We start from the raw sequence: 17,005 nt of genomic DNA, 5'->3' as shown, positions 1-17,005 counted from the left end.
TGGAGTGGGTTGCCATTTCCTTCTCCAGTGCATGAAAGTGAAAAGTGAAAGTGAAGTCGCTCAGTTGTGTCTGACTTTTAGCGACCCCATGGACTGCAGCCCACCAGGCTCCTCCATCCATGGGATTTTCCAGGCAAGAGTACTGGAGTGGGGTGCCATTGCCTTCTCCGAGATATTAATATATGATGTTGCATAAAATAAACTATTTTATAGTAATTTCTTATTTGTTATGGAAATTTCATTAGTATAGTGATTAACTTCCTAAAATGTGATGCTTTTTTATGTACATTCTTCCTTCAAAATACTGAAATTTATTCAGAAGAGTAATTTGACAGATACATTGATGAAAACGTTTGCAGCTCTTCAGAAAAAGTTAACTTTGTCACCGTCAATCATCAGTGGAGAACCTAAGTTCTCAAAATTACAGTTTGCTAAAACTGTCTACAACACCACAAGAAAGACTGCCAAATCTTCCAGAGGCCATTTCTATAGGCTAGGAAACAAGAAATTTACAGCTAGCAAACAATGAAACTATGATAAAGAACTTCATTTCCATGAAATCGAGGCACATAATTATTACATAATAAATTATTCCATCATGACTTAAAATTCCTTACTGTGACTTAAAATCTGAACTTTCAATTATTTTATATTCCATCTGTAATGGCTGTTATCACAAAATAATAACATATACTCATGTAATAGTTTCACTTAAAGAGCTCCATTTTCTGATGGGCAAGGGGATTGACTGTGGCCAGAGTCAGCCCGATCTTTACTTGAACAAGCCCCCGTTTCCAAGGCAACAACCATCTTTTACAAGTGGTTTACCCAGGTTCACAGGAAAGCAGCATGCTCTACAAATGAAGATTGGCGCCTCCGCGACAGCTCTAATGTGTACATTTCAATACGCTGGTATTGTAAGTTCATTACTGGCAATAGAGGTCTTTTAACCGCAGCAAACAGATGTCCCTAAGATAGCTTGAATCCCAAGTCGCTGAAACTGACCTGACAGATGGGTTGAAACAAGAGGAAGAGAACAGAATAAAACAATGAAATGGCAATCAGAGAGATCAGAGCAGGCGGGGAGTTCCTAGGTGTCTGTGTCTCTCCAAACACCCGACTCTGTCCACACAACTTAGGCTCAACAGGTGCTGCGTTAAGTCAGAGTCTGATCAATTTCTAGATGAGCAGGGGAGACGCGGGGGGCCGGGAGGGGGGCGCCCTAATGAGTTTGTCACTGGATTTGGGGGGCACAGCGAAGGTGGGTGGAGAAGGTAATGGCAACCCACTCCAGTATTCTTGCCTAGAGAAGCCCATGGATCGAGGAACCTGGTGGACTGCTGTCCATGGGGTCGCAGAGAGTCGGACACGACTGAAGCGACTTAGCAGCAGCAGCGAAGGTGGGACCTTCCCAACACGCGACCGTTGCAGGCGCCGCTCGGGCGGGGCGGGCGTTTGGGATCCGGGGCCCCAGACCCCAGCGCGCATCTTCCTCCTTCCCACCCCCACCGCTGCGCGCGCCCCCACTGCCCCTCGCGTGGTCCCCGCCACCCCGTTGCCAAGCAACGAGATGTCCGGGCTAGAAGCAACCGAGCAGAATGCCTGGGAGGAGGGAAGGCAGTTGGGAAGAGGCCTTGAGTAGCAGAAATGAGCCCGGGTAAGGGGGTGGGACTGGCCTTTGAAGGGGCGCCCTGGGAGGTGGACGGGTACTGGAGAGCGCCGCCTCCCCGACCCCGGCCCCTTCACCCCCAGAGCGAGTCGGGTCTTGGGTGCGGATCTGCAGGACCAGCCGCGCACCTCCGCCGGCCAGGAGGAAGGCATCCAGGCGCCCGCCCAGCCTCCGGCCCAGCGCGCCCTCCGGTGGCCGCTCTGCGCGCCCGCGCCCCGCATCCCCAGGCCTCGTCTCCCTCCTCCCCAGGCCTCGTCTCCCTCCTCCCGGCAAAGCCAAAAGGCTGAGGCCCAGTGCTGTTTTGTTACAGAAAAGCGTCCTGAGGAAGAGGATGAGGTTGACTGCGTCCTCCTTTCAGCATCCAAGATCCTAAATTCTTCTGAGGGGATAAAGGAAAATGGTAGCAGTGAAACAGGTAAAAAAACCTCCGCCAAGCTCGGCCGCAGCAGTGTTTCTGCCTTTTTACTGTAGCAAAACTACAATAAATGACGTAGCAACCCGTACGCAGCCTAAATCCCCGGGCCCAACTGGTGTACTTCCGGTAACTGTTCAGCTGGTACTAACAGTAACTAACACGGAACATTTCCTTTGGGCCACGTACGGTCCTGAGCACTTAAATGGATCAACTTAATCTTCACAACAACCTTATGAAGTAGGTACGACTGTTCTTCTCATGTTACAGGCGAGGGAACTGAGTGAGGCACAGAGAGGTTAACTAACTCCCCCAAGGTCACACAGCAAGTGACAGAGCCAGTATTCAGCAGGGTAGCTGCAAATGTCCAGGCCTTAACACACCTGCTACACTCTTCTGCCTCTCTGAATATCAAATAAGAAGTTGCTGATTTTTATGGACAATCACTAAAAAGGATTCTTTCCAAAAGAACTTTTTATGGTAAATATCTGCGGACTACTGGAAGGCTGTATAGGGAGGGTGTTTGAAATAATTAAAGAGCTGCAGTTTTCAAGCTCCATATAAACCATGAATAAGATGTGTGGGGGTGGGGTGGGGCATCCGAGCACACTGAAGTTGGAGTCTGGCTTCCTCCAGAGAGGCTGGAGGAGGCTCCAGGGCTCTCAGAGGGGCCTGGTGTTCATGAGAGATGTCAGGTGAGGGGCAGAGCGCTGGAGGCGGGAGGCCATCTGTAAACTGATGGGCCACCTTCGGATCTACAGTTGCCCCTAAGCCACGTGGGACACGTGGCCATCCCCACGCAGAGGGGCTGGGAGAAGTAACCGGAGATCTGAGGTCAAGAAGGGTTTGTCCACCTTCAGAAACCAGGGACCTTCACAAAGGCTTTGTCAAGGGCTCTGAAAATAGGGCTGGCACAGCCACACCCTTGTAGACAAAGACAGTGGGATGCCCGTGACCACCAGGATAAGCCATACCTCAGTGGCCCCCACGGGAACAGTGGGCTGACCTGACCCCTCTCCGCTCTTCTGAGCACCGCCCATCTTCTGGGGGGAGGCCAGGCAGGCACCCTTGTGCAATGTGTGGGTGGGTGGGGGTGGTTCCAGAAGTCCTGACCCAGGGAGAAGTCCTCACAGACTGTTTAGACAGTTCCACACCACAGGGAGAGCATGTAAGGTCAGAAGAGACTGAAGGACTTGAATTTGGCAAGACTGTGTGTTCTCTAACGTGAGCGAGATGCAAGGCTCTGGAGGAAAATGCCAGGATTCACAGAAAATGACGTTGCATACAAAATAGCACATAGGCTTGGCTGAGAGATCCTGTCTTACTCACTAGAGCATGGTGCGTATAAGGGCAGGGGCTCAATCAGTGAGAGATATTCCAAGTCAGATGTGATGAAGGATGGCAGGGATCTTCTGCCTAAAGCTAAAGACGAAACTCGGATGTGTGACCCTGTGCCCTGCCCTCTTTCTGTTCTCTTAGCTACATTTCATCATCACCAAGAGGTCTGTTCTTTGGGTGCTGACCAACAGAACATTAACGTGATTTGCATAAATAACACCGAATTACAATGCCCTGCAATAGTTCTCAGGTCTCTGAACTTAAGTAGTTAATATATGAAGTGGTGGAGTATATGGAATGTCAGAGGTGGGTGGGGAGTGGGCAATTTTATTTCAAACAGGATGGGAGGAGACTTCATTAGCAGATGACATCTGAGCAAAGGCCTGAAGGAGCTCAAGGAGTTGTCAGTGCAGATTTCTGGGGAAAGAACATTCTGGGAAGAGAGAACAGCAGCTGCAGGGGCCCTGAGGTGGGAGGAGCCCTGGTATGTTTGAGGAATAGCTAGCGACAGGGGCAGAATGAGCGAGGAGGAGGAGGAGGATGGCAGGAGGGTTCAGAGAGGAAACTGGGCTTTGCAGTTCCATGTAGAATGAGAGGGCTTGTTCTGAGCAAACCAGGAAGCAGTGGAGAACTGGAGCAGTCATCCCTGCTCTCCATCTCAATTAGAAATTTTAAATTTACCAAACCATCATCATATTGATAACATCCTTGCTGCTACAGTAATATTAGTCAAGTTTTCTTGAGTACTTACTGTATACCATGCACTGTGTAAGGCTTTGCCTAGAAACTAGACACTGAGCCCTCACGGCAAGCGTCTGGTGAAGTCAGGCTTCCAGCCCAGGCAGCCTGGCTGCAGAGCTCCCGGGACAGCGCCTTGTGCAGGGACATACCCTCCCCTGTGCCCTACATTTCCCCATAGGAGTTACTCCCGTCCTACACACTCTATCCTCTGTGCCCCTCACTAGAAGGGAAGCTTCACATGGGCAGAGATGTTGCATGTTTTGTTCAACTGTAAGATCGCCAGCACCTTGGACAGTACTTGATAGATAGCGCTGTTCAAAAACAGTTGTTGCATGAATGAATGAAGGCTTGGATGGAGCAGCTCACAAGGCTTCAGAAAACAATTCCTTCTAGGAGTGAATGGGAATTGCCGCAGCAAAATTCAGTGTTTGAACCTGAGAATTAAAAAGCTTCAATTACAGAGTATCTAACATCATATATAGAATTATTACCACATCGCATTTTAAAAATTCATTTGTTCTTCCTGCTCCGTTAGCTACAGCTATGTCCTTAAAACTTTCTCTATACGTTGAATGGGCTGGCCTGGTGGCTCAGTGGTAAAGAATCCACCTGCCAATGCAGGAGACTTGGGTTTGATTCCTTGGTGGGAAAGATGCCCTGGAGAAGGAAACGGCAACCCACTGCAGTTTCTTGCCTGGGAAGTCCCATGGACAAATTTGGTGGACTACAGTCCAAGGGGTCAGACATAACTTAGCAACTAAACAACAAAAATATGTCTACTATGACATAAGCTCCTTTAGACTTTAGAATAAATTCCCCATATCTTTACCTAAATTATCTCAAAAAGCATCCTGTTGCAAACTATCTTGTTTTTAAATTCTGACATTTAAATATGAAACAGCTAGAGAATTTAAATTGAATCTAATCTGAATAATATTTCTTTCAATCTGAATAGAGATTAAGCCTCTTCAGGACTGGCACCACATCCTCTACTTAGTCTAAATACTTCCCAATATTGTACATTTAGCAAGGACTTAATTAAACTGTGACGTGTGATTCTGTTCCCTCTCCTGTGCTTCATTCATAACTTCTCTTCCAATTCTATAATCACAAAATCCTATGTGGTTCTTTAAGTATTGATGAATTTTAAAATTATCTTCCCGTTGGGAGTAAGGGGCAGCCAGTGTCTCTGAAACTCATAAGAAAAATAAAAAGTTCTTTTGATAGCTTTTTAAAATAAATGACTCTCTCTGCCTACCCTGTATCTTCACTGAATCATCAGAACTTTGGTGGAGACAAACACTCACTCACTGTGTTTTACTGTGGTCATACTGTGGATCTCAATGCTATTTGGAAAAGTTACATTATTTCCCCAGAAAACACTTTATCAAGCCCTCTGCAAGATAACTGTTTCACTTTTCTTGTTTTATGAAATCTCCAGCACCTCTCACCACTACCTCTCAATGGGCAACATGATCTCATACTGTATGAAAAAATTAGAAGCAGTCAGACCCAAACACCCTGACCCTCAACCTTAAATTCTGCTAAGCTACCTGGCTGTGTCCCGCATTCTCTGCTGCCCCCCGCCCCCCGAATTCTCTGCTGCCCCCACTTCCATGGGAGGACTGTCCCTGCTCCATCACAGGCCATTCCCTCCAGATTGTATCTCTCCTGGAATTCTGTAGTTCTTAACTTTGGCCTCATTCTCCAGAATTCTTCTTCGTCTCCATTTCCACTACATGGTTTCCATAGCAAGCAGGTAGATTAGACTCTCTCTAGTTAAAAAATTTCTTGGACCTTTATATCTCTTCCCCCAAATGCCTGTCCCCGCCAGGCACCTTATCCACTGCCAAAGTAAAACCAGAAAATGCTGCATATATATATCCAGTGCCACAAACCTCCACCTTCCACAGGGGAACAAGACGGAGGGAGGGAGGTCCATGTAGAAGCCGTCTAGAAAGGCCATGCTCTTTCCTTAAGATCTTCATTCACTGTATCTCTTGAACAAGTCTTTGGATTTCTTTTTGCCCCACATTTCTTACTCCATCTTAGCAAAAGGAGTCCTTATATTTAGCCGTAAACTTGCAAGTCCTAACAAGACAAAGGAAATCTGTGCAGAAAAGGGAGACTGTTGCTGCGGGTGCAGGAAGAGATAAAATTGTGAATAGGAAATCCATTAAGAATAAAGCCAAAGGTTGGGAATATTTACAACAATAATATCTTATCTTTGGGTTGAAATAGTTTTGTGAGAATTATAGTTACAGAACAAAGTGTGAACATCATGAAACGTGAAAATAATATCACTATCAAACATCATGACAACTGGGGAGGAAGGACGAGGCCAATTTTTTCATCATTTACCCCCTTTTTTGGCACGGATGGAGTGAATCACACTGAATATTCACATCAGAAATGTATGTTATTTGCAGGCGGCTTCTTTACCTGTTGAGCCATCAGGGAAGCCCCACTTAAAACATAAAATTTCCAATCTCTTAATCTGTTTCATGACCCATTTCCAATATTTTAGAGGGCTCTCATAAGAAATAATCTCTCATGTAGTGAGTAAAAATCTGAATACTAGCAATAAATTTGACTATTTGCGGTTTTATCAAATATAAGTCTAATATTATTATTTAAAAGTAGAATGCATAATATGATCCCATTGATTGAAAATCATTTGTTTTTTTCCATGTATGTGTCTAGAGAGCTGACTAAAGGGTGGGTACCTAAAATTTTGTTGTTGTTGTTTTTCAGTCGCTAAGTCGTGTCTAACTCTCTGTGACCCCATGGACTGCAGAACACCAGGCTTCCCTGTCCTTCACTGCCTTGGAGTTTGCTCAAACTCATGTCCATTGAGTCAGTGATGCTATCTAACCATCTCATTCTCTGTCACCCCCTTCTCTTCCTGCCATTAATCTTTCCCAGCATCAGGGTCTTTTCCAGTGAGTAGGCTCTTTGCATCACGTGGCCAAAGTATTGGAGCTTCAGCTTTAGCATCAGTCCTTCCAATGAATATTCAGGATTGATTTCCTTTAGGATTGACTGGTTTGAGCTCCTTGCTGTCCAAGGGACTCTCAAGAGTCTTCTCCAGCACCACCATTTGAAAGCATCAGTTTTCCAGTGCTCAGTCCTCTTTATGGTCCAACTCTTTCACTCATACATGACTACTGGAAAAACCATACATAGGTTTGACTATACGGACCTTTGTCGGCAAAGTGATGCCTCTGCTTTTAATATGCTGCCTAGGTGTGTCATAGTTTTCCTTCCAAGGGGCAAGCATCTTTAATTCTGGATGGTGGGATTCTAAGTGATATATTCGGAGAAGGCAATGGCATCCCACTCCAGTACTCTTGCCTGGAAAATCCCATGGATGGAGGAGCCTGGTAGGCTGCAGTCCATGGGGTTGCTAAGAGTCGGGCACTACTGAATGACTTCACTTTCACGCATTGGAGAAAGAAATGGCAACCCACTCCAGTATTCTTGCCTGGAGAATCCCAGGGACAGAGGAGCCTAGTGGGCTGCCGTCTATGGGGTCGCACAGAGTCGGACACAACTGAAGCGACTTAGCAGCAGCAGCAACAGGTGATACATTCTTTTCTCGTTTGCATTTTGATCTATTAATATTTGAGTTCATCAGAAGAGGTTATTTTATTTATTTATTTTTAAAATTTATTTATTTTAATTGGAGGCTAATTACTTTACAATATTGCAGTGGTTATTTTAGAGTTTGAAAAACTTTGGGATGCCTTACAGGACTGGTCCAGACCTTAACTTGAGTTCCTTTTTTCCTCTCTGAGACGAACATTTCTGACTACCATTTTATTCCCAGTAAGATGCAAAGCTGAGCAGTAACCAGATGGACTCACTGTCCATCCCTGCTCTGTGATGAAGGTGGGATTCTTCAGTTGGCCAAATGACTCCAGGTTGTGAACCAGAGCTGCTCTCTCAGTGATAAGGGCCAGATTGGGACGGGATGGGAGGGAAGACGCTTTGCAACCAGTTTCTATAACATCTGGCAGACTTTCATTCCAAAGGAGCTATGCTGAACTCTTTAGAAACCTTCTCCTAAATATCAGAAATTGCCAGCCTAGGGGGAGCATTCTAATGTAACTCTCATTTCATTCAGGACATGTTTTTAAAATTTTTTAAATAAAAATTTTGCATTTGTCATGAAACTTGCAAACATTATATAGTCTCTCCTCTACTGCAGATCTATGATCTGTTTTTTAGGAAGGAACACACGGATGTTTATATAGCACTTTGCTTAAGAACACAATAAGACCTATGTTCTATTAATCCAAACTGTTTTCCAGATTAAGGAAGAAAAACATCACATGGCTGTTTCATAGACACTGAGACCCATATAGTACTTTGCCAAGGGTCTCCCATCATATGAGAATTGTTCATTTTTATACCAAAAAAATATAGTTTATATCCCTGAAACAAACAAAGATATCTAAGTTTCAGAGTATTCTAAGTTTGGTGTTACAAGTTAATGATTTATTATAAAAGTAAAACCACTGTTACAACCTCAAGTAGGTGCAGTATTTTAAGTCAGATGAAAATTATTTCTTAATTCGCTATACTGGTAGCACTGGGTTTATCCTAATGTGAACATCAGTCATCTCATTATCTCTTTGCCTCACCATCCAAGAAAGCTAAGAGATTGCTTTCCATTAACATTGTTTAAAAATAACAATTAAGAATTAAATCACATCATTTTTCAATTTTACTTTTTAGAACACGGCTGTGTATCAGAATCAGAAAATCAAATCCAACCACAATCAGCATTGAAAGTGAGTATATTTCATTTTATTTTCTCAGAAAACCTGTGTAAAGTCTGATCTTTCTCAGAATACTTGAGAGTGAGCAAGAATGATTAGTAAGCCAGCCACCTGACCCTCCACATGATCCCTGTAATAGGCAACTTTGGGGGATATTTTTTTTTAATTCTAACAAAGTGTGCATTCATGCGTGCTAAGTCGTTTCATTCGTGCCCGACTTTGTGCGACCCCATGGACTGTAGCCTGACAGGCTCTTCTGTCCATGGGATTCTCCAGGCAAGAATACCAGAGTGGGTTGTCATGCCCTTCTCCAGGGGATCTTCCTGACCCGGGTCTCCTGCATTGCAGGCAGATTCTTTACCATCTGGGCCACTAGGGAATCCCATAACAAAGTGTATGTTCACCTACAGATGTTCAATTCCATCCCTGTATAACTTTGTTATAGGCCCTTCAGCAACAACTGGAATCGTTTCAGGCTCTCCGAATACAGACTCTGCAAAATGTTAGCATGGTATGTTTCTTTTAATTTACATAGAAAATATGCAAACTGAGGATACCATCGTACATGTCTAAGCTGACAACCCCTAGCCACTTGATTACTTGAAACTAAATGTGATAAAATAGAGCTGCAATCTATTCTAGACTCCAAATTTGGAGGAAACTACATTGTTATACCTGTATTTTTTTTTTTAAGTATGTTTAAACTGCTACCTATATACAGTCTAAAAATAGGAACTCTCGTCATAAGTGATACAAAATCTAACTCAAAGTAAGGGGAAATTGCACTTTGTTAGATCTGGCAATGAAAACCCCAGGGATAGTGCACTTGGGGATGGCTTTATCTGTGTGACCAGGACTACATCATCCAAGAACCAGCCTCCCTCCTTATCATGGTTCTGCTTTTGACAGTATCGGATTCTCAGACTCCAGGTGGTAGCAAAAGGGTTGCTAAAAGTTCCGGCCTTTATCTTTCCAGGCTCCAGTTAGAGAAGAGACTGTGCTTTTCTCTCTTAGCAGTTTGTCCTGATTCTGATGGCCCCCTATGCATTCTTGAAAGCAGTCCCTGTTCAGAGGGAGGCAACGCCCTAACTGGTCACATGCTCACCGCTTGGAGCTGGAGGGGGGTTCTCTACCACCGCCAAAGGCACAGGGTCTTTATCCAGAAGAAACAAGGGGTAGTGTTAACAGGACAGGGTGTGGATTCTGGGGGTACAGAACACAACACATACAACTGGAGGCCCTATATAAACTTCACCCTGACATTCCTGTACTAGAAGCAAGAGCGGGGAAACGGGAAGAGAAGACAAAAGCCTCCTGAGGCTGACACAACAGAGTCCACTCTGATGACAAAGATCAAGGATCTCTGATTTATTCAACAACATAAAAAACAAACATCTAAAGTTATTTTAATTCAGAAGATTCTGCTTTCCTCAGTTAAGCCTTTCTCATTTTATAATCACATAGTAAAGGCATGCTTTTCTTAAAGAGTCCTTCAATAGAGATTACAGTAATTTTAATTTAATTTATATTTTATATGATGGTCAATTTTTATGTGTAGGAAATTTAAAGATATCTTTTAATTATAATATCTATTATTCTTGTGCATTCATAAGTTTATAAATCAAGGTCTGATAGTCTTAATTTGTCTTTTAAAGGTACAGTCTGAAATCAGTGAAATATTGAACAAAAGTATCATTGAAGTAGAAAACCCACAATTTAACCCAGAAAAAAATCTAGTATTCGGCACACACAATGAAACGGCTTTGGTATGTTCTTCAACATAGAATCATTTCTACATTTCGGTACTTCAGAAATGTTACAACCTTTGATCTTCATCTTTACATTCTCCCCTTCTTCACAGGGTGACTGGATTGTCAGAGGTGAAAATAAGGAAACTCCTGTCCTGAAAACCCTGAAAGATGTATGTTTTCCTCCTCCATACTTCTACAATTTTCTTGTTTCTCTTAGAAGAGCATAGGAAGGGCATTTGACTTAGTCCAGATATCTAAAGATTCCCAAGTAAACTGAAATGCAAGGCAGCTTTTATAGCCTTTCTGTCCACTTATGAGTTCTCCTACTTTTAGGATTGACTTAGACCTCTGAGTTCTCTAGAACAGGTCCAAACCAGACTCACTGTGTGTCTCCACTTATTAGAACTCACATTTCCAGAACAGTCACAGCCCTAGATACACTTGAAACTAGGAAGACAAGCTAAGGTTGACATACAGAAGGAATGAAACTTTTCATTTTCTTTAAACTTCCCTTTGAACTATGGCTGCTGTCTTCCCCATCAAGGTATGATGGTCTCTTGAGAAATGTTGGATTTCTATTTCTGAAATTGAGGGGTTGGCCCTGCTATCTCACTACTTAAGAAAATAAGTATAATTTCTAAGCAAACTGTGAAAACCAGAGTTACAGGTCTGTAATAAAGGTAGAGTTTCCTGTAGAAAATGAACCATACTTGTTAGGCTTCTCTGCTGCAGAAATGGAGAAAATGTTCATTCTGGTTGTAAAAATATATCCTCCCCAAAATATTGTCTTAATTTGTTGGTCATGTGGCGAATGATAGTACATAGTATGATTTTTATTTTTACTAGCCTATAGAGAATCAAGAAGAAACCCTTTCTACAGAGAAAATTCATCATTTTGAGGATTCCAGAACTCTTCATTCAGCAGAAGAAAAATTCAGTAGTGATAGTATTGACAGTCTTCCTCAAAGTATAGATGTTCCATGCCAGATACATTTCAAGGACACATTACCTCTAAGAATTTCGACAGATAATTCAGCTTCAGAAAATTCTGACAGGTTGAAGAATTATAATAACTTTTATAATTTTCTACCTAATGTACCTCAAAATGGGATGTCTCAAGCTGAGACGCTAATTCTGGATAAGTCCAGAATGACAATGCCTTTTCTCAAGAATGGATTTTGTGAAAATTTAGATGATATTTGCCATTCCATTAAACAAATGAAGGAAGAGCTTCAAAAGTCACATAATAGGGAACTGGCACTTACAAACGAACTGCAGACTTTAAAAGCTGTTCCAAGGCATGGGAATTATGACCTGCCCCCCGTTCACAAAGAAAAAAACAATTTCATTAAGGAAGAAAATATTGAAAGTAACTTAAGTGAAGATATAAAATCAAAGAGAATTTTGGAATTAGAGGCATTAGTAAACAAATTGCTCCCACTTAGGGAAACAGTGTCAAAATTCCATGTGAATTTTTGTAGGAAATGTAAAAAATTATCTAGGAGCGAAATACACAGGGGAAAAAGGAATGAGAAAAACAATAAAGAAATTCCTATCACTGACAAGAATATTGCAGATTTAAAACTCCATTCCAGAGTCCCGAGACATACATTGGCATTCACTGACCCAACAAAATATGAAATGAAAGACAAAGAAAAACAACCATTTACAGTAAAACAAGGATCAATAATATTTGAAAATGAGAAAACATCCAAAGTCAATTCTGTTACTGAGCAATGTGTAGCAAAAATTCAGTACTTACAGAATTACTTGAAAGAATCTATGCAAATACAGAAAAAAGTAATGAAACTAGAGAATGAAAACCTAACCCTTAAAACAAAAATTAAACCTCTTGTCTTTACCACACAATCTCTGATACAGAAAATTGAAATGTATGAAAAGCAACTTAAGACACTGGTTGAAGAAAAGAATACTCTCCAGTCCAAGTTAACTAAAACAGAAGAAGATGGCAAAGAATGTCTTAAAGAATTGAAAAAAATAGTTAGTAACTATAATGTTCTCCAAGGACAAAATAAAACCCTCGAGGAAAAAAACAGTCAACTTTCTTTGGAGAATCAACAAATCATAGAAGCATTAGATCAACTAAAAAGCAAGGAACACAAAACTCAAAGTGATATGGCCATTGTCAATAATGAAAACAAACGATTGAGCATAGAAATGGAATCAATGAAAACAAATATTCTATTGATACAAGAGGAAAAAGAAATGTTAGAGAAAAAAACTCATCAGCTTCTAAAGGAAAAAGGGGCACTGGAAAATGAACTGAAAGAGACCTGCCTAGAGACAGCGCAGCTGAAAGAGAAAGAAAGATTGGCAAAAATCGAACAAGAGACACTTCTTCAAATAGTAGAAACAGTTAAAAATGAAAAGCTTAATCTTGAAACCACCTTACAAGAATCTACTGCTGCGAGAGAGATGATGGCAAGAGAAATTGAGGATATTCAAACATACCAATCTACTGCGGAAGAGAATTTTCTGCAAGAGATAAAAAATGCAAAGTCAGAAGCAAGTATTTATAAGAATAGTTTGTCAGAAATGGGCAATGAATGTGAACTGTTATCAAAAATGTTAATGGAAATTAAGACCGATAATCAGCTTCTAAAAGAGGAACTAAAAAAAAATAGTCAAGAAAGTATAAAATTTGAAAACAGCATCAGTAGACTTGAGGAAGACAAAATACTCTTAGAAAATTATGTAAGAAGTATAGAGAATGAAAGGGACACCTTGGAATTTGAGATGCGGAATCTTCAAAGAGAATATTCAAATCTAAGTGAAAAAATCTGCAGTCACCATATTGACCTCTCAAAAATGGGTCACATTTCAAGGAAAGATAAATTCCATTTTGACATCTATGATATTTATGAAGACACCTCTAGTCCTGGGAATAGGCCTTTAGCCCTTGGTTTGAAAGGTATGTATATCTTGGTGGATTCGTAGAAATGTTTAAAATTTCTTTTGTCTATCAGGCATTAGCCAGAGGACAGTAATAAGAAGGTGAACACTATTTTTGTAAGATTTGTATCCAATTCATTACATAGTCGAATTACTTAGAGATTTTGGTCCTTTGATGAGATGTGTTATTTATACGACTTCTATATATTGTATATGGCTAAAGCAACTTTGGTAGCAAGCAGGAAATTTTTTTAATTATTATTTTTCCACAGTACACTTAGCAGTCCCATCTTTTCAAAAATTCTTTTTTTTTCCCCCAGGAACTCCAAGTAAACTGTATCAACTGCTTCCATCCAAGACATGTAAATAAATTTCTGAAAACAATATTTCAAAATCTTTCATCCAGGTGCTTTTTTCAACAAAAAGCTTTAAATTTACCTCCACATATGATCATGATTACCTTATAATTGATTGGGCTAGTTTTTAATTAGAAATTGGAATTAGGTATATATTCTCATGCTGTCAAGAACTATAAATACCTTGAGACTCTATCCAGTTTGTAAGCTAATAATGTGTTATAGCCTGACGCGGTGTCATGGGTTCCAGTGGAAGACATGAGAATCCTGGATCAGAGACAAAGGAGCTTCTTGCTCACAGCAACAGCAGTAGGCAGAACTTTCCCACGGGTTCTTCCAATTCCAACAGGCAACATGAAAAAAGTCACACAGTGGTTAGTTCAAGAGAAAACTCTGAGCTTTTCCTTTAAATACAATAACAAGTCAAATAGCCATTTTAATGTCTTTATTTGCTAATTCCATCTTCTCTACCATTATGGGGTTCATTTCTATTGACTGATTTTTCTCCCGGTTGTGGGTTACATTTTCCTGCTTCCTGGCATGTCTAGTAGTTGTGTTTTGTTTTTAAACTGGAAGATGGATTAAAAAAAATAATAATTGTATTTACTTGTTTATTTTTGGCCATGCTGGGTCTTTGTTGCTGCACAGGCTTTTCTCTAGCTGCGGTGCGCGGGCGACTCTAGCACATAGGCTTCAGCAGTTGCTGCTCGCGGGCTCCAGGGCACAGGCTCAGTAGCTGTGACATACACAGGCTTAGTAGCTCCATGGCATGTGAGATCTTCCCAGATCAGAGCGCGCAACTGTGTCTCCTGTATTGCCAGGTGGATTCTTCACCACTGAGCCACCAGCGAAACCTGGATTTTTGTGAATTTTACATTGTCGAGCGTCTGAATTTGGTGTCTTCCTTTACAGATTGTTGGACCTGGTTGTGCTGGGTTGTGCTTACTTCTGTTGGAATTGGTTGTGCTTAATTCTCTTTCAGTCAGATCCTTATGAGCCTGGTTTTTTAGACTTTTGTTAGGGTGGGTGGAGAGTAGCCTCTAGCCTAGCCTAGCAGCTCTGGAGCCACCGCTGAATGCAGAGAGATGGGAACACCTTAGCCTTGGCTTGTTTGGTGACATTTATCACTATGTAACTTAATGAATTTTTATTCATTTATGTCTACCTGGAAAAAACTTAGCTACTCTGAGACAAATGTATTCCGATCTGAGGCTCATGATACCCCTGATACTGTCTTTGAGATGTTCATTCCACACTGTCCTTTGGATAGGAAATAAAAATCTTAAATATTCCTTTAGAAAACTTTTTTCAGTCTTTAAAAATTTATTCTTTTAGAAAAAAAGTAAACAGTGATGAGGCATGAAATAAAAATATACGTTTGACAACAGGAAAACTTCTCTGTACCCTCTGAATCCCTTTCAAAAGTCACATGTGTATCTGGATTGACTTGGCTTCTCCACCGTTAGAAAAAATTGGGTCTAGAAGCAGAGCACTGCAGCCTCTACACATTCTGATTTTCCGCTCTGGGAGGCCTAGAATGGCAGAGGGACGAGTACTAAGAAAAAAACCATGAATCAAAAATAACTCCTCCAACACATTGTACTAATCAGTTCAGTTCAGTCGCTCAGTCGTGTCTGACTCTTTGCAACCCCATGGACTGCAACACGCCAGGCTTCCCTGTCCATCACCAACTCCTGGAGCTTACCCAAACTCATGTTCATCAAGTCAGTGATGCCATCCAATCATTTCATCCTCTCTCCTCCCCTCTCTTCCTGCCTGCAATCTTTCCCAGCATGAGGGTCTTTTCAAATGAGTCAGTTCTTCACATCAGGTGGCCAAAGTATTAGGGCTTCAGCTTCAGCATCAGTCCTTCCAATGAATATTCAGGACTGATTTCCTTTAGGATTGACTGGTGTGGCCTCCTTGCAGTCCAAGGAACTCTCAAGAGTCTTTTCCAACACCACAGTTTAATTAATAGATACTGTAAACTTCCCTTTTATTTTTTTATTTTTTTAATTTTATTTTTAAACTTCACATAATTGTATTAGTTTTGCCAAATATCAAAATGAATCTGCCACAGGTATACATGTGTTCCCCATCCTGAACCCTGCTCCCTTCTCCCTCCCCATACCATCCCCCTGGGTCATCCCAATGCACCAGCCCCAAGCATCCAGCATCGTGCATCGAACCTGGACTGGCAACTCGTTTCATATATGATATTCTACATGCTTCAATGCCATTCTCCCAAATCTTCCCACCCTCTCCCTCTCCCACAGAGTCCACAAGACTGCTCTATACATCAGTGTCTCTTTTGCTGTCTCGTACACAGGGTTATTGTTACCATCTTTCTAAACTTCCCTTTTAAATACCACCACTACCCCACCCCAATTGAATGAGAACTATTGAGAGATACCTCACTATGAATTACAGGAATGTATTTAAATCATAACTTTTAAGAACAGATTTTTTTTTTTAAGTGATAGGGCCAGTGAAGAGGTAACATGGGAAGGAAAAGGATAAGACCTCGAGAAGCAGCTACAGAGGAGAATGAGAACACAAGGACCAACTTCATCCATTGAAACCTGGCCATTTTGTATAAGATACTGAACTGAAAGTGCATCCCCAGTCTCCCATCCCCCACACCCCCCCCCCACACCCTCACCAACCCTGCTCAGCCTGGGGCTGCCACTGGCAGATCAGATGCTTTATATAGGATATACATAAAAGGCACCATACCACATTAACCGAGCTATCTGCCTCACTATACAACGCATGTATATGAGAATCTATTAAATAAGACTGGATCAGTACTTCCCTGATGTTAAGAATGCTTTAATGGACCGAGACACTTGGATAGCTGTCAACTCAACCTCCAAATACCTCCGAGAAGGAATAGCAAAATAAGAATCTACTGTAAAGCAACTACACTCCAATAAAAATTAATCTCAGAAAAAAAAAAAACAACAGAAAAACGATACCACTTAATAGAAAAATAAGCATTCATTGTGCACGTTCTACCCCTCCAGTCCCCATTTTCATAC

At 41.6% G+C, this 17,005-nt stretch overlaps 1 protein-coding gene across 3 annotated transcripts; it reads left to right on the top strand.

Moving 5' to 3' along the window:
* Positions 1 to 1,535: 1,535 nt before the first annotated feature.
* Positions 1,536 to 16,936, top strand: CCDC110 (coiled-coil domain containing 110). 3 transcript variants are annotated; one of them, XM_061404182.1, is made up of 8 exons: positions 1,546 to 1,657; positions 1,980 to 2,084; positions 8,901 to 8,956; positions 9,390 to 9,455; positions 10,600 to 10,710; positions 10,806 to 10,865; positions 11,542 to 13,627; positions 16,442 to 16,936. In XM_061404182.1, the coding sequence occupies exons 1-8, from the start codon at positions 1,648 to 1,650 to the stop codon at positions 16,462 to 16,464; spliced, it is 2,517 nt and encodes an 838-aa protein (XP_061260166.1). In that variant the 5' UTR covers positions 1,546 to 1,647; the 3' UTR covers positions 16,465 to 16,936. The 3 variants fall into 3 exon arrangements, with proteins under 3 accessions (XP_061260167.1, XP_061260166.1, XP_061260165.1); XM_061404181.1 differs by lacking the exon at positions 16,442 to 16,936 and adding an exon at positions 13,929 to 13,994; XM_061404183.1 differs by lacking the exons at positions 10,600 to 10,710; positions 10,806 to 10,865; positions 11,542 to 13,627; positions 16,442 to 16,936 and adding an exon at positions 10,219 to 10,542 and having other exon boundaries at positions 1,536 to 1,657.
* The last annotated feature ends 69 nt before the right edge of the window (positions 16,937 to 17,005 follow it).

Source organism: Bos javanicus, chromosome 27 (assembly GCF_032452875.1).
Source record: "Bos javanicus breed banteng chromosome 27, ARS-OSU_banteng_1.0, whole genome shotgun sequence".
In the NCBI taxonomy this organism is placed as follows: domain Eukaryota; kingdom Metazoa; phylum Chordata; class Mammalia; order Artiodactyla; family Bovidae; genus Bos; species Bos javanicus.
The sequence above is the reverse complement of the archived record's forward strand: the minus strand, read 5'-3'. Positions and strand labels throughout refer to the sequence as shown.